The sequence below is a fragment of the Typopeltis vanoorti genome, chromosome 11 (genome assembly GCF_054136105.1).
Source record: "Typopeltis vanoorti isolate ZY-2024b chromosome 11, IOZ_Tvanoo_1.0, whole genome shotgun sequence".
NCBI classification, from domain to species: domain Eukaryota; kingdom Metazoa; phylum Arthropoda; class Arachnida; order Uropygi; family Thelyphonidae; genus Typopeltis; species Typopeltis vanoorti.
The window spans coordinates 73,954,883-73,979,497 of NC_143559.1; the positions used below are offsets into that span (position 1 = coordinate 73,954,883).

General features: G+C 38.1%; 1 protein-coding gene across 1 annotated transcript; it reads left to right on the forward strand.

Moving 5' to 3' along the window:
• The first annotated feature begins 20,368 nt into the window (after window positions 1-20,368).
• Window positions 20,369-21,584, forward strand: LOC150101743 (uncharacterized). Its single transcript, XM_090400700.1, has one exon. It carries the CDS (start codon window positions 20,481-20,483, stop codon window positions 21,195-21,197), a length of 717 nt encoding a protein of 238 aa, XP_090256826.1. The 5' UTR covers window positions 20,369-20,480; the 3' UTR covers window positions 21,198-21,584.
• Window positions 21,585-24,615: the final 3,031 nt, after the last annotated feature.

Consider the following 24,615-nt stretch of genomic DNA (forward strand, 5'->3'; position numbering starts at 1 on the left):
CATCTTCCTTGTATCACTTCAACATGTTATTCGCTTTCTTGCATGGCTCATTATCTTGCTGGAAGTATCCACTTGACAATGCATAAAGATATAGTCATCAAAGGATGAATATGATAAGCGACGATGTTAAGATATTATGTGGAAATTTTGCGGTGTTCAGCTAGAATTAGTAGACTTAACGAATGGAAAGAAAGAATTACACATGGCATTACATATCCCCCCCTAGCCTGAGCTGTTGCAACTTGGTAGAAGTGGCCATGGGCTCATGTTGATGTTGCCATATTCTGGTTTTAGTACTACCATCAGCATTATACTACTATTACTACTATTATTACGGGCAACTCCAGGGAGTCATTAGACTCATCGAGGGAGGCCCCAAATCATATTCATCGCAACTATTTGACATTCATACAGTATCTATCATACCTCGCCTTAAACTCATTCACTGTCACAGCATCCACCACAGACTCAGGGAGCGCATTCCACTCATTCACTACTCTAAAAGTAAAGAACCCAGCTCTAACACCTTTACTGACCACACTTTTGCCCAGTTTCCATGGATATCCCCTAGTCCTCCCACAACCAGCCCTGTTCTCAAAAATATCTTCTGAATTAATTTTATAGAAACCCTTCAGTAATTTGAATGTCTCAATCATATCTCCCCTCCTCCGCCTATCAACCAATTTTTGCAACCCACAAATCCTCAACCTGTTCTCATACGGTTCATTCCACAGACCTGCTATCATCTTGGTCACTCGCCTCTGGATCCTCTCCACCTCCTCCCCATCAAGAAGAAACCTAGGTGACCAAATCTAAGCACAGTAGTCTAGATGGGGTCTTATCAAGGCTCGAAACAGAGGAACAATAACTTGCTTGTCTCTGCTTGTCAACGTATTCTTCAGCAACCAAGTGATTTGATGAGCTGTTTTGGTCACTTTTGCAATGTGTCCCCTAAATTTCAATTCCTTATCTACCAACACTCCTAAATCTCGTGCCTCATCAATTTCCTGGAGCAGGGTTCCACCAATGCAGTAAACTGCCGCCAATCTTTTCACCCCAAAATGCATAACCTTACATTTTGCCACATTAAACTGACATCCATTCTCCTTAGCCCAGACCTCCAATCTATCCAAATCATCCTGCAAAATTTTGACGTCATCTGCATTCACTATTGCCCTACCCAACTTCGCATCATCCGCAAACAAATGAACTGTTCCTCTCAGATCATTTCCTATATCATTTATGAACAAATTAAACAGCAGTGGTCCAAGAACAGATCCTTGTGGCACACCACTAGTCACAGGCCGTCTTGTGGACTCTACTCCCTAGTAAACCACTCTCTAATATCTCTCCTTCAACCACCCTCCTATCCATCTCACCAACCCCATGTCCATTCCCATATGCTGCAATTTACTGATTAGAATTCCATGTGGAATCCTGTCAAAGGCCTTGGCAAGGTCCAGTAGAATCACCGTAAACCCATTACCCTTATCCAGTTCAGCCGTCACTGTGTTATAATACGTGAGCAAGTTACTGAGGCATAACCTACCCTTCACAAAACCATGCTGTCCCTGATACAGTATCCCATTTTCTTCTATCCAATCTTGTATTTTCCTCTTGACTATTTTCTCTAAGACCTTGACAATGATTCCTGATATGCTAATCGGTCGGTAATTTACAACAGCAGTCTTGGAACCACCTTTATGCAGTGGAACTATTTTCCCCTCTTTCCACCCGCTCGGGACTAACCCAGACCGGAGACTCAAATTAAACAAAATGGTCAAGGGTACTGACAATTCTTTAGCTGCTTCTCGTACAACACGAGCTGGTATACCATCCAATCCCACAGATGTATTGACATTGAGGTTATGCAATAGACTACTCACCTCCACTTCATTCACCACAATTCCCGTATAATCTACTGGTGTATTCGTTTCTGCAATGTCACCACCTGGATGATATACTTTTGCAAAGTGCTCACTCAGTAACTCAACTATCTCAACTGATTCAGGTACCTCCCTACCATCGGCATTCTTTAAAATCAATCTGCCATGTACATTTTTCCTTTTACTTGCTACATATCTAAAAAACTGTTTAGGATTCTCTTTAGCCTGCATGGCCAATGTTCTTTCGTAATCCTTTTTTGCTTTTCTTACCACACTCGTCACCCTTCTGGCCTGCGCTTTATATCGTTCATGTGCCTGCCGGTCACCCTTCTCCTTAAATTCCCTCCATAGTTGTTTCTTTTTTTGCAACTCAAGCTTAATGGTGTTATTCATCCATTTAACCCCTACTTGATTTATTATTCGGACTCTAGGTATACAGTCAGCCATTGCTTCATGCAAGCACTTCTTAACTACCTCCCATACACTATCAACTTCTAGTCCTTGCAGTTGTACATGCCATGGCACTGAACCAATCAAACTCCTAAGCTTGTCATACTTTCCAGCCCGATAATTCCACATGTACCCTGTCTTAATTGAAAATTCTACACCTTTAGCCACCTCCCAAGTTAAAACCCTATGATCACTCTCACCGATTGGTGGCAATGTGGTCATATTTGTTACAGCCAAATCCTCAGATGTAATTACTAAGTCAAGCACTCTCTGACCCCTAGTATTTTCCATTACATGCTGTCGCAGATAGTTATCCCTTAATAACCGCATAAAATCCAGTTCCTTCCTCCCGTGTGTCCTCTCCTCACTCCAATCAATGCGACCATAGTTGAAATCTCCCATAATAATCACCCTCCTTCCACCCATTTCTTCTATTTCCTTGTGCATACTGTCACCACCATCTTTTCCATCACCTGGTCTATAGCAGCACCCAATTGTATATTTAGTTCTGCTAGCCACAATCTCACACCAAATGGCCTCAAATGTGCTCTTTTCTCTATCCTGCAATTCAACTTCTATTCTCCTTGGCTGGAGCTCATCAGCTATCATCAACAATACTCCTCCCCCCATTTTATTCTCTCTGTCATTCCTGAACACACTATACCCATCACATTCAATCCCACTAGTTATATCATCTACAGTCAGCCATGTTTCACTAATACCTATAACCTGTGGTCTGGAAGTGCCAACCATGGCCAAAAACTCTTCCTTCTTGTTCCTAATACTCCTAGTATTAGTGTACATGAATTTAAGACCCCCATTAGCCCCAACCCTACCTTGATGCCTTATATTAACTATCCCACTCAGATTTGTTGTCCTTATTTGCTCTGGCATATTATATTCATTCTTACATTCAACTGCCTCCATAAGGACTGTATCTCTACTCCCCCCCCCTAACAAATCTAGTTTCCCTGAATTTGCACATCCACTACATTCAGCAACACTTTCTCAAGTCTTCTTACACCGTAACCATTCAAATGCAAGCCATCCATCTTATATAGATCCTTTCACCCATCAAACTCACTCCACACATCCACAAATTCCACACCACTCGTCATACATAACCCACGCATAAAGTCATTTGCTATTATAGCCCTCCTTTTAAACATTTCACTGTCATACCGTGGCAAAAGATTAATCATTCTAACTCTCTCACTCTTTTCTTTTGCTACCTCAAACAATTCATTCAGGTCTTCTATCATTTCCATTTTATCTCCTTTCAAATCATTCGTACCTGCCACAACAATCATTTCTTTCACCCTTTCCTTTTGCTCTCTAATAGACGCAGTTACGTCCTTTATGGTCGCACCATGTTGGTACGATTTTGTCAAATCCTCTACTAACACACCTCGTACTAACGAGTCTCCATACAGCACTCTATCCTTCATTTTGTTCATGTTCACATTCATACGTCTATTTTTTCCTGTCATACCTTTTATTATTGGTTGGTTCATTCAGTCTACTTTTGTTCATGCACTCTAGCTGTTGTTTTGCTCTTTCTATCGCACTATTCAACAACGCGATCTCACTCAATGGTGAGTATACAAACCGTGGCTCGATAGATCAGGCGACAATTTTTCAGTGGTATGTTGTTCAGTGTCATTGTTGATCACTTGATCTCAAGATGTAACTTCAACTTATTGGCTCACAGCATTGGGACTCGGATAGTCTTCCTACCTGAACCCCCCCCCCCTCCATCAATGACAGCATGAGAAGAACTTTGCGGTTTTTGATAATGTTCTGACCCCCAGTTTTGTACTGAGCTGTGATTTCACTGTTTGTGTTTCACAATCCCTGCCATTCTTCTCTGACCCCATGGATAAATGAGCTGTTTCTGTCCATAAGACTACCGATGTCTGTTACACCACTCTGAAAATAAACAAAACCTAGTTTTGCGAGGAAAGTCAAAAGGAGTGAATGTGTGTTCACTTGCACCAGCACGTCTGGCATCAACAATCATACCATGCTTCAAGTTTCTTATGTCATGCCTTTTACTCATTCTCATGCATCAAAAAAAGACCACATCTTCATGAATGATCTGTGTGTGTGTGTGTGTGTGTGTGTGTGTGTGTGTGTGTGTGTGTGTGTGTGTGTGTGTGTGTGTGTGTGTGTGTGTGTGTGTGTGTGTGTGTGTGTGTGTCAAAAAATCAGCCATATTCCTGTGTAGGGAATAGGCGAGGCCGTTTTAGCCCTATCTATTTTTGGAGACTTAATGGGCAGTTAAATCTTCACTGGTAGCCAATCAGAGATAGGTAAGTCCCGCCATCTCGTGGTACCTAACCCTAATACAATATTTCTAATGTCTGAAAATAATTTAGGTCTATGGTCGATTTTCTTCAGTTTATGGGTCGAAAAACCCGAGTTTCCGGGAGAAAAAAACCCACTTGCCCGTGCTAGAGTTCAATTAACTCAGGACCTGCTAAAAAAAGGCTTAGAAAAAGTTCCTCTAGTAGGCGACTAGATTCGAACTCGTGACGTTCCTTTTTCGGACTGTTAAGTGCTGAGTGTAAACACCACTTCCATTGAGCTCACAGGCTTTTATGGGTTACTCCAAGGAGTCCTTAGACTCATCAAAGGAGGCCCTAAACATCATCTCAAGAACCATCAAACATTTGCAGTATCTCTCACACTTTGCTTCGAAGATGACACTGGCCAAGCCCGAGCGGAGTGAAACGTACCCAAACCGAATGCAGACAGCAAATAGGTAATCATCGGGGCTTCCCCAACAGTGTATCGGAATCGTCGAACATCTGTAAATGTGGCGATCTTAGCAACTTTGATCGTGGACTTATTACCGGCGCAAGATAGATGGGTCATTCTATGCCCAGTTGTGTCTGGAGATGTCCTTAAACGCTGTGAGCTACCGAATGTGTCATTTGTCGTGGCTGGCTGATCACCTACACACTTTCATGGTCTTAGCGTGTTAGAGACGGTGGTTAAAGATAAAAAAAATTCAGAACTGGGTGTATAGGAATGGGGTTTATATACCGGAAGCATAGCTTTGTGAAGGATAGGTCAGGCTTTAGTAATCTACGCACTTTCTATAATAAGGTGACTAGCAAGTTGGATAAAGATAATGGCTACACTGTCATACTGTTGAATTTAATAAATGCTTTTGATAGTATACCATAGGGAATCCTGATATATAAGTTACATCAAATAGATACGGATATGCTATTGGTATTAAGGATAAGAGAGTGATTGACAGATTTCAGAGAGTAGTTTATGTAGGTGCACAATCATGTAGAAAAGCTGTTGCTACTGGCATGCCACAGGAATCTGTACATGGACCACTACTGTTTAATTCATTTATTAATGATATAGGAAATAATCTGAGAAGAAATATTTTGTTGTTTGCAGATTATTCAAAATTAGACAGAGGAACAGTCAACAAAAATTATATTGATATTTTACAGGATGACTTAAATGTACCAGTATGGGCAATGGGGAACGAATGACAATTTAATGTGGCAAAATAAGGCTATGTACTTTGGAGTGAAAAGATTACCAGTCTTGTACAATATTTATAGGACGGTACTTGAAGAATTGATGAAGCCAGGGATTTGAGGTATTTTTGGTGGATAAGATGTTGAAATTCAGCAAGCATGCAGAAGTGTATAATTGCTCATTGGATTATCTGATTTATTCCTGTTTAATAGGCTTTGTGAAGGCCTTTGTGAAGGCCTCTGGATATTATTGTACATAAATTTGGTGACGTGGTTTTCTTGGAGATGTGGACAAGGTGGAACAGATTCAGATGCAAGTGACTAAGATGGTGGCAGGACTGTATAATGCTCCATATGTGCAGAAATAGACGTTTTGTGGGTTACAGAGATTGGTTGATCGGTGGTTAAGGGGATATAGATATATAAGTTGCTTAGGGGATTTATAGGGAATGAGGTGGATGAAATATTTCAGTACATGAATAATGTGAGGAAAAGTTGAAGACATTCATTTAATTTGAGTAAAAGTGTCGTAAGGAAAGGAGTGAGAAGAAGATTTTTGTTTGAATAGTGGCGAATGTGTGAAAAGTTTGCCAGAATCTTTAGTGCTTTGTCGGTAGTAGAAGTGTAGCCACTATTGACCAGTTCAAGATAAGATAAGGAATCGTGACGTGAGTGGTTGTTCAGATGATGACGTCATTGTGTGTGACGTCATGAGTTGGGATTGTTTGAAATTTTTCTGGGGTACATATGTGTGACTGACGTCACGTTGTTAGTTTGGTTCGCTTATGGAAGTGACGCTATTGTTTTGAATGGAAAAGAAAGAAATATTAGTGGATAAGGATTCGTGACAATATTGGTGGGACACTATGAACAAAATAGGGGTAGGGTGAATGGGAAAGCAACGTCAGTGTCGTGCAATGTGTGCGTTATGAGATGTCGATAAGTAAATGGTTTGCGCATGGCATTATGGGTGATCGATAGTGATAAGATAAAGATGGAATGTTTGGAATTTCGCTTGGGGCCACCCCCCCTTTCTGTGAGGGGCATCACATAGTGTGTTTGGTTCGCAATAAGCATTGTAGGTGATTTCAGAGATACGAAATCGTGACGTTATGTGTTTGGAAATTTCTGGGGAATCTATGCCTCTGTGATATCACGTGGTGTTTTGGTTTGCCTATGGAATTGTGGGTGATGTTTTTGTGATAAGATATCTTAGAATTTTCCCAGGGCGACAAACATCTGTCATTGTCATCAAGTTTTGTCATTGGATGTCTATAGAAGGCAGTACTAATTTTCCAATACAGTTTGGGGTATTTCAGGGACATCGCGTGGTGTGTTTGTTTCACGTTCATTGTGGGTGATTTTCGAGATAAGAAATCGTGACGTTATGTATTTGGAAATTTCCGTGGAACATATGTCTCTGTGACATATGTTCCCCATCTCAATTTCCATAGGCAAACCAAAACACCATTATGTGGTGTTTGTGTTTTGGTTTGCCTATGGAATTGTGGGTGATGTTTTTGAGATAAGATATCTTAAAATTTACCCAAGTTGACAAACATCCATTATTGTAGTCAAGTTTTGTCTTTGGATATCTATAGATGGCAGTATAGTTCGCCCACCATTTCTAGATCTCTTCTTGGCTTGATGCCAAGAATAGTCGATTCATGCTGAAGGGGAGAAAGAAATGAAGGATGTATGAATTGGTCGCCAACATGCGAAATCATGTGCTTTCTTGTCTGTCGCTGTACTAGTACTAGCTTGATTTTTGTCGTTCTCATTTTGCATTATTTTTTTATTATTAATTTGTATGATGGATCCAGTACAGTTAACAAGTTCTATTGTTACACGTCTCAGTAGTTCTTGCAAAAGAATATTCAATAATGTGCTGACATTCTGCGAAAAAGAATCGTCAGAAGGCCGTCTTCTTGTTCCCCTTTCTCAAGTCATAAAACGTGCAAGTGCAATTGCGGGCGTATCGGGGTCGACTGTTAAAAGAATTCGTAGGGAATCAAAAGGTGAAGGTAAGCTAAAATTTAAATCTCCTAAAAAAAAACCACCAGAGAAAGAAAACCATCGAAACCGTAGCTTTGAATGATTTTTATGTCGACGTTATAAGAAGAGCTATTCACGAATTTTATGTGGTCGAGAAAAGAGTGCCAACTGTTCCGAAATTGATTCCTGTGCTTAAAGAAAAAATTAATTTTCCTTGGAAAAGAGAAACTTTAAGGAAAATACTTCATGAAATCGGATTTTGTTTTAAAAAGTCCCAGAATAAAAGGAAACTTATCATGGAGCGAAGTGACACTGTTTTATGTAGAACACAGTATTTGCATGTATTAACACTCTACGTACATTTTTCCAACTGTTATACAAGCAAAATAGTTACACTTTAAAAACAGCAATGTTCGTAAAAGAAAAGCTAAATTTTCCGACATGTAATAATAAACAAACTCAGTTTGTTTATTATTACATCCCATCAGACAGACTGATTACCCTATTATCGGAATGGATTCTCCTTTTTCTGACATGCACAGAAGTGTCGAGGGACCTCAAATCGGTGGGCGAACTATAGTAATTTTCTAATACAGTTTGTTGTATTTCTTTCCTGTTAAAAGACTATGGAAATTCATCGATTAGAGTAGAGTCTAGATGGGTGCAGCGTTTAAAGTTTTCTGAATAATTTAATTATATTCTGGTGTCCCTCAAACACACCTTTTTTCTCTCATATACAAAACTCATCCGAATATTTTGATTCGTCTACATTAAGATCTTAAACTTCATTACTTTTGCTAGTTAAAGTTATCTTTTTTTACAAAATGTTTTGACTATTGGTATTATTAGTTTACAGTCAAGAGAAAAAGCAAACAGCATTTAAAAATTAATTAAAATTAACGGAGCTTGAATGGATTACAACAACTTTTGCATGTAGTCTAGAAATTCTGATGATAATCTAAATTATTTACAGTCTTTCCAGAATGACTCTTCTAAATGCGAATATTCCAAAAAATATATTCCAAAATAGTTGAATTTTAAGTTAAGAGGATGATAAATCAATTATTTTAAAGCCGGATACGCGTTTCATGCCAAAGAACTATCAGTGAGTCCAAGCGTAATCAATACCTGGCTGGTACACCACTAGGGCAACTCGGAGCAAAGGTGGAGCAAGCTCCATCACTATCCTTAATATTTTCTTATAATGTTAAACGTAGCTCCTAGGAAATGTATTACTGTTTTACATTATGAGGAGAGGTCACTACCCAGACCGGTTTCAACCTGTATGTGGTCTCATCAGTGAGTAGGTAGAAGGTTTAAGTGAACCGAACTTACATACTTTACTATACGAATTGCCAGAACGGTGTACCCATATATTACTATTACTATGATGAAGAGCCAAGAGGCTATTTTTCCGGTGGCATAAATTAAGTTAAGGGGATAATAAATCCCTCATTATTTTAAAGCCGGATACGAAACTCGAAATGAAAATCTATTGAAATCTAATCTAAGAGTTCCATGCCGAAGAACTGTCGTCCAGTCCAAGTGTAAGCCATCACCTGGGAGGTGGGGGTACACTGGTCTGGCAATTCGTTAGTAGAGGTATATATGAAAGTTCGGTTCACCTAAACCTTGGTATTATCCAGGTCTACCTACTCACTGATGAGACCTCAATAAAGGTCGAAACCGGTCTCGGTAGAGTGATTTCTCCTCATAATGTAAAACAGTAATACATCTTTAGGAGCTGCGTTTTTCATTATGAGAAAATATTAAGGATAGTGATGAAGCTTGCTCCACCTTTGCTCCCAGTTTCCCCAGTGTTGTACCATCCAGGTGTTGACTTATGCTTTGACTTGCCAATAATTCTTCAGCATGAAACTCTTGGATTAGATTTTGATCTCCAAGTTTCATATCTGGCCTTAAAATAATGAGGGATTTATTATCCCCTTAATGGAATATATGCCACTGGAAAAATAGTCTCTTGTCTCTTCATCGTAGTTGAATTTTATATACACAGCACAACACACACTCAAACATGAGTTGGAAGAACAATATTTCTGTAAATAACCAAAAAATCTAGTTGAGTACATCCTTTAGATACCCATCTATTTGGTACTCTTTACTAATTTCTTCCCACAGTGCTCAGGTTTTCCCAGGCCATCTGTCCCCAATGACATCATGGTATTGAGGCTACGTGCGACTTTCGGTTTTTGGAATTCTGGTAGATTTGTTATTAGGACTTGTAATTTTTATTTTCTATATTTTACTTCAAAAATCAGTTAACTACATTTTTCTAGCCAGAATAACTGAGCAAGAAATAAATAATTGTATGTGTGAATTTTTTTTCCTTTCCTCACACTACTTATTTTTCATTAGTCTTTCTTGAAGATTACTGATTAATTTCCAGTGTTCGTTTTCGGTCCTCTTTCAGGTTTCCATGATGATTAAGTGATTTTAGCATTTACGTGAGTTGAACTATTGTTTTTACAGTAGAGGCAACAATTTTCCATTAACTGAACATATCTTTTCCTGACTCTAATTCGCCAGTGACCGACTAAGTCGCATCTCTAGAATTATAGAGATGCGATTTTTTTTACAATAATTAAACAGAATTGCATTAAGGTATAATGTTATGAATGTACTAACTACTTTTAATGAATTACTGTTTACTGAAACTTTTGTAGATGTGACTTTAGTATGTGACGGTAAGAGACTTAAAGCACACAAAATAGTGTTGTCTGCCTGCAGTTCTTTCTTTTATGGCATATTTCTTGAAACCTCTTATAGACATCGAGTTGTTATTCTCAAAGATATAAAATACACGGATTTAAAAATGAAAATAGATTTTATGTACAAGGGTGAAGTGATCATTTTGCAGGATCAACTTGCTACGCTGCTTAGTGCTGCTAAAACTCTGAATGTTGAGATCTGTACAGAAGTTGTACAGCGGGAAACTTCCAGTATTGATATTCAGGAGAAGAGTGAACATGACTTAAGTAACCAGGCCTTGTTACTTGCTAAGGTACAACCGAAAAAATGCAGCACAGAATTGCTACCGGTAATTAAGAAGAAAAGAGAAAGACCTCGGAGTAGATATTTTCATGGTTCTAACAGTAAAGGCATGAAGGCAAATGTCTCATCAAAAGTAAATGAATTAGACACGCCAGAAGATACCAATAGGTCAATAAAGTCGTTCACAAGTGAAGGAAGGTTAGAACTGTCAGGAACTGATTATCCATTAAATGAGATTTCTGTTTCTAATTCATATATATATATCCTAGTCCAACTCAGAACCCATTTCCATCTGTACAGAGTTCAGTATTGGTAAAAGAATCACAACAAAGTGAAGATACATTAATAGAAATTGAGGGATCACAGGCGCTGACAACATCTTTTGACAGTTTGTTCCAAGATTCATTGTCAATCCCAGTAATGAATACGATGCCTATTCTTAATATAAAAAAAAAATCAACTAACGCTTTTTTATTCCCTAATAGGGAGTAGGCGAGGCCTTTGTACCCTATCTAGCTTTTGGAGACTGAGTGGGCAGTTCAATCTCCACCGGTAGCCAATCAGAGATAGATGGCCCATATCTATCACTAATTATAGCAGCCGCCGATGAAGAGGCTGCTATAATTAGTTAGGGTTAGCTGCCATCTCTTGGTTAGGGTTAGGGTTACATATGTTAGGGTTAGCTGCCATCTCTTGGTTAGGTACCAAGAGATGGCAGCTAACCCTAACAAGATTTGTGACTGTCTGAAATAATGTGGGTACTACGGTCGATTTTCTTGAGTTTACGGGACGAAAAACCCGAGTTTCCGGGAGGAAAAATCCGCTTGCCTGTGCCAGAGATCGACTAACTCGGGAACCGGTCGAAGATAGGCTTAGAAAAAGTTCCTCCAGTGAGCGACTAGACTAGAACCTAGGTCTAACTTCAAGCGGCCAAGCGCAGAGGACGCAAGCGCCACTTCCACTGAGCTACACAGGCCCTATTCTTAATACTGTTGAGTTAATTGAAACTTACTCAAATAACATAGAATCAGGGATAAGTACAGATAGCTAAATATTAGTTCCTTGTTCTGTAACACCTGAATCATCTACTTCTTTTCAAGTTGCACAAAGTGTGATAAAAGATATCGAACTTGGTGTCTCACTCTTATTACCTGGAGCTGCAGTTTCACCTTGTGCCAGTTCTTCACATCAAGACAGTATATCCATGATGATGATAATGTCTTGGGATACATCCAGGCCTACTGCTGTTATGCCAAACATTCTTTAAATACATGATCAGCAGCTTCCATTACAGGATCAGAATGTTGCTCAAGAGAAGGAAAATTGGTCAGTTAATTATCAATTAGATATCCTCGTCAGAACATCAGTGTGAGGAGTGCTGTAGATGCTACGCGACCAAAAATATCCAAAGACATCATATGAAACTACATAAAAATGTCAGACAGGAATATATATTAGATGCGGACATGAAAGCGCAGTTGATGATGATGATGAGGCAAGAGATGAACTGCATGCGAAATGAGATGAAAAGAATTAGAGACATACATAAAAGAGTGAAAAAGAGCAGAAGGAAAGATGGCCACGCGAAAGATGTATCGAATGATTCGAGAGTGACTCTCTATGGAGATTCCATTATTAGAGGTGTGGTGAATGAGAACATGCAAAAGGTTTGTTTTCCTGGTGGAAGAATGGAGAGAGTGATTGAAGTGTTGGACATGAAGCGTTGGACACAAGAGTTGGTGGCTGTAGTAGGAACAAATGATTTGGATGGGAACAAGGAAAATGCAAGATTGGATATAAGGAGATTATTAAGGAGAGTAAAAGATAAGAGTTTGGTACGAAAGGTGGTTGGTGTGTTGCCAAGGTATGATAGTGATGAATTTAGGAGGCGAGCAAAAATTATGAATGATAGGTTAGCGCAGTTATATGCGGAGAATGGAGTGCATTTTCTGAATGTGTTGGAGGAATTTGAGGGATGGATGGAATTGTATAAGGAAGATGGGCCGCATTTAAATGGTTTTGGTGTGAGTCTGCTGGAGAGATTGTTACTGGCAGGAGAGGTAATGACTGTAATAAATATATCTGAGGTGGTGCGAAGTGATATGAAAGAGCAAAAAAGTAGGGTAGGGAGAGGTATTTGTTCACTTGCAAATGGGGAGGTGAATATTATGAATGAAGTAGATGAGAGAGTGGAGGTACAACACGAACATGGAAACGAAGGGAGTCAGGGTGGATGATGAGAAACTTTATGAAACATGCGGATGCTGAATTCAGAGGTAAATGTGTAAGCTGGCAAACACAGATTGGGATGGGTTGGAAGAGTTTAGGTGTGAGGAAAGTTGTAGAATTGGTGGTAATATAGAGGAAGTGACTGGGGAAGGTATTGAAGAGTCACATCGTACGAGTAACGTTCTTAGGACTTGTATAAGCAGTAATGATTTCTTATGTTTATTCACTAATGCTAGAAGTATTCGAAATAAGGGGAACGAAATTGTTGCTTTGCTTGAGTCTGTTCGTCCCAAAATTGTTGGTATAAGTGAGACGTGGTTAGATGACATCCTAACAGGAATAGAGATGACCGGATGTGATATTTTTCGTGAAGATAGACACGGAAGAAAGGGAGGAGGAGTACTGTTAATGGCAGCAGAGTTGTGCCCATCTAAGGCTCTAAGGTGGATTTGCAAGATGCAATAGTGGTCACTGTTTTGAGGCATTATGGTGTGAGGTAGAATTGAACAGGATGAAATATTTAGTTGGCTGTTGCTATAGACTTGATAATATGGAGGGTAATGAGAAGGAAATGTATGGACAAATTGGCCTAGCTAGCAAGAAACGAGTTATCATTATGGGCGACTTTAATTATGGTAATATAGACTAGAAGCAAGAGACTTCATCCCGGGATAAAGAAAATGAATTTTTGGAGTTTTTGAAAGATAATTACCTTAGACAGCACGTAGCGGAGGATACACGAGGATCAAGAGTATTGGATTTGATCATCTCATCAGATGATGTTATTATAAATGAGGTGTCAAATCTTCCACCAGTTGGTGAGAGTGATCACGTGCAGGGCGACCAGTCATTCGAGGACGTCTGTTAGAAAGGGATATGTGTGGAATTATAAGACTGGTAATTACGAAAAGCTCAGGAAACAGCTTGCGATAATAAATTGGAAAGAGGAACTAAATGGAAAGGATATCAATGCTGCTTGGGCCATACTCAAGAACTATTTGGTGGAGGCAATATCAGTGTGTATTCCAATGGTTAAGAGGGTAAATGGAGTGGGTGTAAAATGGATGAATCAAGAGATAAGGTATACAATCTGGAAGAAGATGGTATTATGGAAGAAACACAAAATGAGGGTTTATAACAACCAGTTGCATGAGAAGTACAAAGAGCATGCGAGGAAGGTGACTAGCTTGATAAAGGTAGCAAAAATGCAGTATGAGCAGCAGTTAGCGGCAAAAAAAAAAAAAAAATCCTAAAGAGTTTTTGCGATATGTTGCCAGTAGAATAAAGAATGATTATTTTAGTATGGGATTGATTGGTGGAAACGGAGGAATGATAACTGATGCAGAGGATATAGTTGAGATATTTAGTGAGCAAGTTCTAAAGGTATTTCATTCTTGTGAATGTGGCACCATGCAGAACTTGAAAGCAGTGGGAAAGGAGGAGGAGGAACTGTTAGTAAGTGAACAGGAGGTATATGAGGAATTAAATAGATTTGATGTACATAAGGCTGTGGGACTTGATGCTATTTCACCACGTGTATTGAGGGAAAGTGCCAGAGAGTTAACAACAGCTTTTGTATATGTTTTCAACTTTAGTCGCTCACTGGGTCAAGTTCCAAAAGAGTGGAAAGAAGGTAAAATTATTCCAATTGATAAGGGAGGTGATAAGAGTAAGGCTTTGAATTATAGACCAGTCTGTGTGTCAGGAGTTGTGGTCAAGGTATTAGAGAAGTTAGTTAGGAATAAGACTCAGAATTAGGCTGACTACAGAAAAATACTTTTTAGCGGCCTGCATAGATTTACTAAAGGAAGATCATACTTTAGCAACCTGATTACTTTTTATAATAAAGTGACAAATGCTTTGGATAAGGGTGTTGCATATACAGTGGTATATTTAGATTTTGCAAAGGCATTTGATAAATTGCCACATGAAAAGCTGGTAATTAAATTGGAACGGATGGGGTCAAAGCTTAACAGTAGATTGGTTCGCTGTATTGGAGATTGGCTGCCTGATAGGTATAAGCGAGTTGTCTATCGAGGAGCGATATCCCAGAAGAGGAAAATTTCTGTTTTGGGTCCATTGCTGTTTAATTTGTATGTAAATGATATTTGGAGAGGTCTGCATGGTGATGTGCAGTTGTTTGCAGATGATGCAAAGTTGGGGAGAGCTATCAGGAGTAGTGTGGATGCTATAGCTTTGCAGGAGGACTTGTATGCACTGGCTGAATGGGTAAATGAGTGGGGATGTTAATTCAATGTTTCAAAGTGCAAGGTTTTGAAATTTGGGAAGCACAGATGGGATGTAAAGTACACAATCGGTGAAAATATGAAGAAGTAGAGGAGATGAGAGATCTGGGAGTGATTGTAGACAAAGACCTAAAATTTCGGGGACATGTTACTAAAATTGTGAAGACAACACAGCGGATAATGGGAATGATGAGGAGGACATTGACTTGTAGAAGTAAGGATGTTATGGTTCCTTTGTATAAGGCTTTGATCAGGCCACATATGGATTACTGTGCACAGATCTGGTTGCCTGGTTTTCAAAAAGATGAAATTGCGTTGAAAAAAGTTCAGAGGCGATTGACTAAGGTGGTTTCTCGTCTCTGGAATGTAGAGTATGAAGACAGATTGACAAAATGCAATTTGCAGAAATTGGTGGATAGAAGGAGGGGGGAGATATGAGACATATAAGCTCTTAAGAGGTTGTTACTAGATTGATGTCAGGGAGGTTTTGCACAGAATGGGCGAGGATAGCAGGAGAAAAAGAGGTCATTCCTGGAAGCTGTATAAGGAGGGTGTGAGCAGGGGAGTGAGGATCAGGTTTTTTGCATGGAGAGTGGTGAGTGATTGGAATGCTTTGCCCGAGAGTGTGGTGAGTGCAGAGACAGTGAATATATTTAAGGCACAGTATGATAAACTGCGTGTATAACAGTGGACCTATCACGATAAGTCTTTGAGTCCATGGAGATTTTTATAACAATAATAATAATTCCACACTCCTGGATCCTAAAATCACTAGAAATATTGGAATTAGCAAAAACATACGTTTGTATCTGGCTGCTGCTATGAAATCATGGAAAACAACTTTAATAGTCAATTATGAACGATTCGGAGATATTAACATTAAATGTGGAATTTTCCAAGGTGATTCCTTATCACGATTGCTCTTCAACATTTCTTTGATACCTTTGTCTATGATTTTGAAGAAATCAAATCTTGAATATGAAATTCCTAAATATGATATTAAAATTTCCAATCTGTTTTATATGGACGACTTGAAATTATATGGAAAATCGAGCCAGCAAATAGACTCTTTACTGAATAATTCAGTCAGGACATCAAAATGGAATTTGGTTTAGATAAATGCGCAATTTTATCTATTAAACGAGGAAAAATTAATGACACTAGCAATTTTAATTTTGATCAAGAGAAATAAATAAAGCAATTTCAACTGACGAACATTATAAATATCTAGGAATAATAGAAACCAGTAATATTCTCTACTCGAAAGTTAAACAATAGGCAGCAGCAAAATACAGCAAAAGAGTTAGAAATATTTATTCTGAAAACAAAGATAAATCGATTGAACATAATTAGAGCAATGGTTTCTTGTGCTACGAGTATACCAGTGATCCGATACCCAGCTGGCATAATAGATTGGACAAAAGAAGACCTGGACAAATCGGACTGCAAAACTAGAAAATTAATAACTATTCATCATGCATTACATCCATGAAGTGATGTTAACCGTTTGTATCTACCAAGGAGAATAGGTGGATGGCGGTCTACTGCAAGTGAGACAGACTCTGGAAGGAGAAGAAATTAGCTTAAAAAGTTACTTCGAGAATAGTTCTGAGCTAGTTCTTTAATCAATTACACAACAGGGACTTCTAAAAGCAATAGGAAACAAATCCGATTACAAAAATGAAACAGCAATATGTGCGCTGGAAAATAAGCCCTTATATTGCCAGTTTCTTCGAGATACTGGAGATGTCTAGCAGTTCAAGAACAAATATTACAAACTAATGTAAAAAAAAATCAGCTAACGCCTTTTTATTCCCGTATATAGGGAGTAGGCGAAGCCGTTTTAGCCCTATCTAACATTTGGAGACTGAGTGGGCAGTTCAATCTCCACTGGTACCCAATCAGAGTTAGCTAGCCCAAGGCTATCACTAATTAACAGGCACGTGGTGAAGAGAGACATCTCAACAAGTGCCGCCATCTCCTGGTCCCTAATCCTAACACTCATATTTAATGTCTGAAATAATGTGGGTTCTACGGTCGATTTTTTGAGTTTACGGGATGAAAAACCTGAGTTTCCAGGAGGAAATACCCGCTTGCCCGTGCCAGAGATCGACTAACTCGGGAACCGGTCGATAAAAGTCTTAGAAAAATTTCTTCTATACTAATTTACAGACAAAAATTACTAGTTGTGGTGGTGTTGGAGGTAGGCGGTAGATGGCGTTGATGGAGATGATTCGTAGTAGCGGTTAAGTGTAGAGACAGTTGTAGATGTCCTCCCGTGATGAGTCTTCGGACTCCTTGGAGGTATCAGGAATAATAATAATAATAATAATAATAATAATAATAATTAGTCGCTATACTAATGTAATGAAAGCAAAAAATTTAAACATCAATAATAACAGCAAATGCAGATTATGCGATCAGATAGATGAGACCAGAATATCTATTCACTGCTGCAGCAAGATAGCGAACTGACTATAAATACCGCCATGATGAAGTGGTCAAAATGATTCATTTTCATGTATGCAAAATATATTTCTTTCCTACTTCTGATAACTGATGGCAGCATAAAATAGAGACAGTATTGGAAAACTAAACAGCAAAAATTCTCTGGGACTTGAGAACTGATCGTCATTTGGAACACAATAGACCTGATATCACAATTATCGAAGATCGACAAGTGTGGATTATTGATATCGCAGTGCCCAGTGATAACAACAACGAAGAACTGGAGACAATTAGTAAATACCCGACAGACTTTTCTTAGATTCTTGAGTAGAATCTGAATTACCAGTCAAATTGTTGTTTAAATGATATTTGTTTTGACTGTGTATCAATTATGTGAATAAAGTAATAATAATAGATTACAGGAAACTAATGAAGCTAATGATCTGGAAGTGATGATGGACAGAGATTTCAAATTTATCGGACATATTGCAAGATTTGGTTACCTCCATTTCTAGGGGACCAGGAGGTAGTGAAATGTCAGGTCTATGGAATGTTCAATATGAGGATAGATTGTAGGTGTGTGAGCTTCAGAGTTTACCTTAAAGTCGGAAGAAAGGGGATATTATATAAACTTATAAGTTACTAAAGGGCTTCTATAAGACTGACACAAAGAAACTTTTCAAATGGGGAGTAGGGTGAAAACAAAATAAGAGACACACTTGGAAGTTGCCTACGAGTGTGGTTAGTACGGGTATGTGGATTAGGTTCTTTATCTGGAGTGATGAATGAGTGGAATGAATTGCCAGAGGTGTTTGTGTTGTGAGTCATAAGTGTGAATAAGCCTAACGTGATGCATGATAGGTATTGTGTTAATGGAAAATGTGGGTCTCCTGCGATGAGTCTTTTGACCCCATGAGTACCCATATAAATAATAAAATATGTGGAGTGCTAACTGGCCGATATCAAAAACTGGTATATGGGATATGTGAGTCTGCAAAAGTTAATTTAAGCAGTACTGTACCACAAAGATCAGTCCCCGGTCTGTTGTTATTCAGTATGTATTAAATGACATTCGAAAATATTTGATAGGAGATATACAACTATTTGCTGTTGATGCCAAGATAGGCAGGTACTCAAGAATGCAGCTGATATTCAATACTTACAGGATGGAATTATGGGAATGTGTAAATGACTGTCAAGAAATATAACGTCGTTGTTAATAAATGTAATGCTGTGCAGTTTGTTCTGATTAGATAACCAATGTCAGATTATATTGCTGGGATTACGCTAGAGGGAATTGATTAGGCTTGGGATCTTGGAATTTTAATAGATAGGAAATTAAAGTTTAGGGTCATATAGCATAGGCAAATGCAACTCAGTTTATAATTGCAATGCTGAAACTAACCTTGACATGTAAAAAATAAGGAAGTCTCTCTGCTGACGAAGCCTTTATAAGACTTCACTACGTCTATTGTTGGCAGGTTTGGTCACCTAATTTTCGGCGACATTCCTATTCAGTTCAATTAGTATAAAGGGGAGTGCTTAAAATGATATCAGCATTTTGGAATACAGATTATGAAGGCAGATTGAGAATTTGTGTACTGCATACTCTAGCAAGCAAGAGAAATAACGCTGACATGACTGAAATTTACAAACTACTGAAAGGACTTCAGACTACAGACTATCAGTAGATCGCCTTCATATAATGAATTTTTCATTTTACAAAGCCTGATTAATTAAATAAATAAAATCTTCATAACCCGTATCATTCATTGAAATTAGTTTTAATGGACGATGAGAGATAGTTTATCTATTGTTGATATACCTGCTGTCGATGGTAATAAAAAACTGGATATGAATGAAAATACCTTCAGCAAACTACTTCTCCTTATCAAGTTACACTATTAAGATGGATATACCTTTATTTGTATCTCATGTGTAATGAACACGATTTACATTAGATATTTTCTAATTCAATAAAGGAACGCACTGTCCACAATGAATGGCATTGTGGCGAATGTAGATCAGACGTTTTTATTAGTGAGTTGCGTTCAGTTCTTGTATTCTTATTTCTCCCACGCAGATTGTGAAACTCATTTAGTGGCAGGAGAGTCTGAATATACATTGGATTTACAATATTTGTTATCTTTCACTTATCTGAATTAAATATTCCCCGATAGTGTGAAGATATGTTGTTAGGAATGAAATTAGTCCTAAAACGTCTAGGCTACAATCAGAGGATTGTAGCCTAGACGTTTTATTTTACAAGCTCCTGTATTCTTGTTTCTCCCAGATAGACAGAAGTGGCTAAGTTCCATTAATGAAATTTATGATATTTGTTACTTTCAATAATAAGACAGTGGTGGTCTAGGTTATGAAAGACAACTGAGCCATATATAAAACTGTGTATAGCTGAGCTGATCTCACTTGGATGGGAAAATGTTTTGAACCTTTGGATAACAGAAACAAATTGTCGCCATCTGGAAGTAGTAATTTGTTTCTAGATAGCGACAATTTGTTTCTGTTATCCAACAACAAATTGTCGCCACCTGGAAGTAGTAATTGTAACTAGGCGTAGTCTGCTATTCGTTTGGGGTAATTCGTTCGAGTGTTGTACAATATATTAACTAATTCTGCATTATGTAAATAGAACTATATTTAGATGAAATATACTTGATGAGTTCATTAATTTTTGGCGTTTTAGAATAATGATTTTTTTAATTTTTGGTAAAGAGATTACAAGATGTTTAAATTTGAGACCGAAGTTTATTTTCGATTTCAAGTATAAAGAACATAGGCAAAACATGGGCAGTGTACGAAAAATATATGATTATACGCTCTTTGAAAACGGTTGCAGCCATTATATCTATAAATTTCATCGTTACTTCTCTTCTGAAAAACACAGAAATCTATACAGTGTCCTTGGTGTGCATCCGAATGCGAGTCAGGATGATATTAAAAGCGCATATTATACACTGTCCTTGAAGTTTCATCCAGATAAAAATAAAGGATGCTCAGCTGCTGCAGAAAAATTTCGTGAGATTACTGAGGCTTATAATGTATTAGGAAATATCCATTCAAGAAAGGACTATGACAAAACTGTTTTCACTAGTGATCCATTTTCAATGTCTAGTGATAGATTTAAAGCTTACACAGAGAGAGATCCTAAAAAATCAACACGCCGTAAGCCCATACATAATTTTGATTATTATAAATATACCAGACGAACCAACGAAGACTGGACAGAACGAGAAATGCCTGAATTTCAACGTCAGATGTTTGATCCCGGATACAGGAAACAGCGTGCGTTGAGACACATTTATGTATTACTTCTGGTTTTGTTACTTATGATGACTTTTACATATTCAATAGGATCACATGATCGGCCATTGCGACCAGTTCGCCGGGATGCTAAATCCGAATAAATCTATTTATATCAAATATTGAAGTTTTAGTACATTATTTTTAATTTCTGATATATGCTCTTTCTATCTCATTCACACACACACACACACACACACAAAAGCTAAAACCAAGCTGCATCAAAATAATATGTAGTATTTGTAAGCTGGAGCTGTTTTTTAAATTTCTTTTGTGCACATGGGGAAAAAAAAAACTATTCATGGATGATATGCAGATAGATACATTTAGGGTTTATTATTTTAATTTTTAGATTAAAAATGATGCTCATAGTTTAATACAGTTGAAAGTATTTGTTTGAAATTTGTATGAAATATACAGTAAGTTTGTATTTTATTATTGTTATTATTATTATTATTATTATGTGACACCTCCAAGGAGTCCAAAGATTCATTGAGGGAAAGTTGCTAACAGCTTATTATTCCCCCCCCCCCCCCACTGTCTTATTAAGCTAAACACTGTAAAACATACATGGATATTATTCTTATTATTATAATACAGGCACCTCCATGGAGTTCGAAGACCCATCGCAGGAGACCCAATCTATCATTCCCCCCCCCCCCCCCGTCCTTGAACCCATTAATAGACAAGGCACTCACAACTGATTCTAGCAACCTGTTCAAATCATTCACAACTCCCCACAAAGCAAAAACTCCTCACACCCTTACTAACTACACCTTTATTCAACTTCCAGGGATGACCCCCCCCCCCCCTTGTTCTGGTCCCTCTAGCCAAGTGCTGAAACATTTCCCCTGCATCTATCCTGTAAAATCCTTTAAGCAACTTAAATGTTTCTATCATATACCCTATTTTTCTCCTATCAACTAACTTCTGCAATCCACACACACCTTCAATCTCTCCTCATTGGGCACATTCCACAGGCCACTCACCATCTTGGTAATTCGCCTCTGAATCCTCTCCACTGCTTCCATGTTCTCAAGAAACCCAGGGGACCAGACTTAAGCACAGTAATCCAGATGTGGGAGTATCAAGGCTTTATAAAGAGGAATTACAACTTCCTTATCTCTATTTGTTAGTGTCCTCTTCAGTAGCCAAGTGATTTTATGGGCTACCTTAGCAATATGTCCTCTAAATTTCTGTCTACCACCACCCCTAAAAATCTCTAGCTTCATCTATTTCTCCAAGTACAGTGCGATCAATATGATGCATGTCTTGTAATCTATTTTTCCCAAAATGCATTACTTTACATTTCTCCACATTAAACTGATGCCCATATTGTTCCCTTACTGACAGCCTACTTAAATCGTCCTGCAAGCCCTCCCCATCATCTTGATTAACTATTACTCTACCTAATTTTGCATCATCAGCAAACAACTAAATTTTTATATGCGGTATTTAAATATATATACAAATAAACTGGAATATTGCTTCTTATCTAGCATTGCATTACTTAGCCCAAGTGATGGTGTGGGATGAAGATTGGCTGCCTACAAATTTCCAAGAAAGGGCTAAAAGAGTGCCTTACTCATTTTACTTTGAAAAGGCATGGAATATTATTTATTATTGCAAGTTTAAGAATATAAAATATTAGAGGTAATATTTTTAGAAATTCAAAACCCATATCTGAAGTTTTATTGTATTATTTGCTTTTCATCTCCCAATCTAACTGGATAATTGAGAGAGATTGTGTTTGTCACAATTTTCAAGTGGTGGAAAACTGGAATGATGAATCATTAATTGGAGTGCAGACAGAATGAATAATTCCACCTTATAGGAAAAACAGTAGTCCAGAGATTTATACAATATTTGAAAGTTATGGTAATTTTGTGTGTTGGAATGATCTTGTAATTTGTGCATTTGTGTTGGAATGATCTTGTAATTTGTGCATTTGTGTTGGAATGATCTTGTAATTTGTGTTGGGATGATTCATTTGTCATTTAAATAAAGGTATTTTTTCCAAGAGTCATCTGCTATGCCACTCCAGTCCTGTCAAACTGAGTTGATTATTTGTGGGATGAATAAATCTGTGTTCTTAGTTAATGGGAAATTGATGAAAGAATATGTTTCAAACACAGTGCTTTCAGGTTTGGCATATTTCTATCAATACACTTCTCTTTAATGTTGGAGTCATAACTTATAACACGGTAGCATTGTGTGGGCAATGCTAAATGCAATAAATTAGGGAGGAAGGAGTTTTTTTTTTTTTTTGTATACACACTAAAGATCACAAGATTTAGAGCACCCTCAGTGCTGTGCGTATGGATAAGAAGAAAGAAGGACTTTATTAATGTTTCTTGAACAGCTGAAGGTTGTAGAGTTTGAGAAAGACAGAGTAAGGGAGACCGTCCCAAAGGACAGAAGTAGATGGAATGAAAGCGATGGGGATGAGAAGTTTGATTTGGTAAGTTTGGAGATGGATAGGGAATGGATGTTAGCTAATGGCTGCTCTTGTTATTACATCTATAAAGAAAGAGAAGTGGCGATAGTGTCCATTCTGCAGACCACTGCTCTCAAAAGTATGTATAGAAGAGACATAGGAAAAGAGAAAGTTTGTGAGACAATGATTGAAGTGTATTTGCAAGAGAAGGGTCACTGATTAATCAGACAATCAAGCAGTCATAGAGAGGTTTGGGTGCTGCACCACCCCAAATGTGTGAGCAGTGTTTTTTGATTGGCCTGTATGACTTTTAACTCTTTATAAATCCTAAAACTGTCCAACCATAAAACACTGCTCACACATTTGGGGTGTGCACCACCCAAAGAGTCTAGGGTAGAAAAGTACACCAAGATTCTTGGAGGCTCAAATGTGTTTGTACCATGAAAGACTGGAGATATAAGTCAGCCCAAGAAGAACAGTCTGACCATGTTTGGGGATCCAGGTGTTATCAAAAGTAAGAGAAAATTATTTGATTATTCTTGTGAAAATTAAAAATCATTCATAACCAGTGATGCATTAAAATCTGATTTCCCTGCTATTCTTTAGTGGGACAAATTAAGAAGATTGGAATGCACTCTTATCAGCAAAATTAAAGTTGAGTGAAAGCAGCTCAGATATGTATAAAAGGAAGAGAGTGAGTGAATGAACACAGCCTGGAGTAAGAATGGCAGAATTTGTATTGCTGGTCATCAATTAGCTGGTAGGCTTCTTGGTAGTGAAGCAGTTGGATGGTGATGTCCTCCATGGTTTTGAAAGCTGTGAAGTAAGGTAGTAAATAGGATGATAGATTGTTGGTTGACTTTTATCATTCCCCCCCCCCTCTTTTTTTTTTTTTTGGAATTGGCTGAAAGTATACATTTTTTCATGTATGAAAACTGATCGGAGGGAATGTGGCAAACTGCCCAGTATATGAAGGTCAACCAGATTTGGGATTCATAAAGTGTCAGAAGCCATGCTGGTGAGAAGCTGTGTTTTCAAATGAAAGAAGAAGATACCAAGTCTTATGGAGGCTGAGGGCATGTGTG

Excerpts from the sequence above, each read along its gene's own strand:
- LOC150101743 (XM_090400700.1), top strand. The coding sequence starts at position 20,481 with ATGATTTTTTTAATTTTTGGTAAAGAGATTACAAGATGTTTAAATTTG.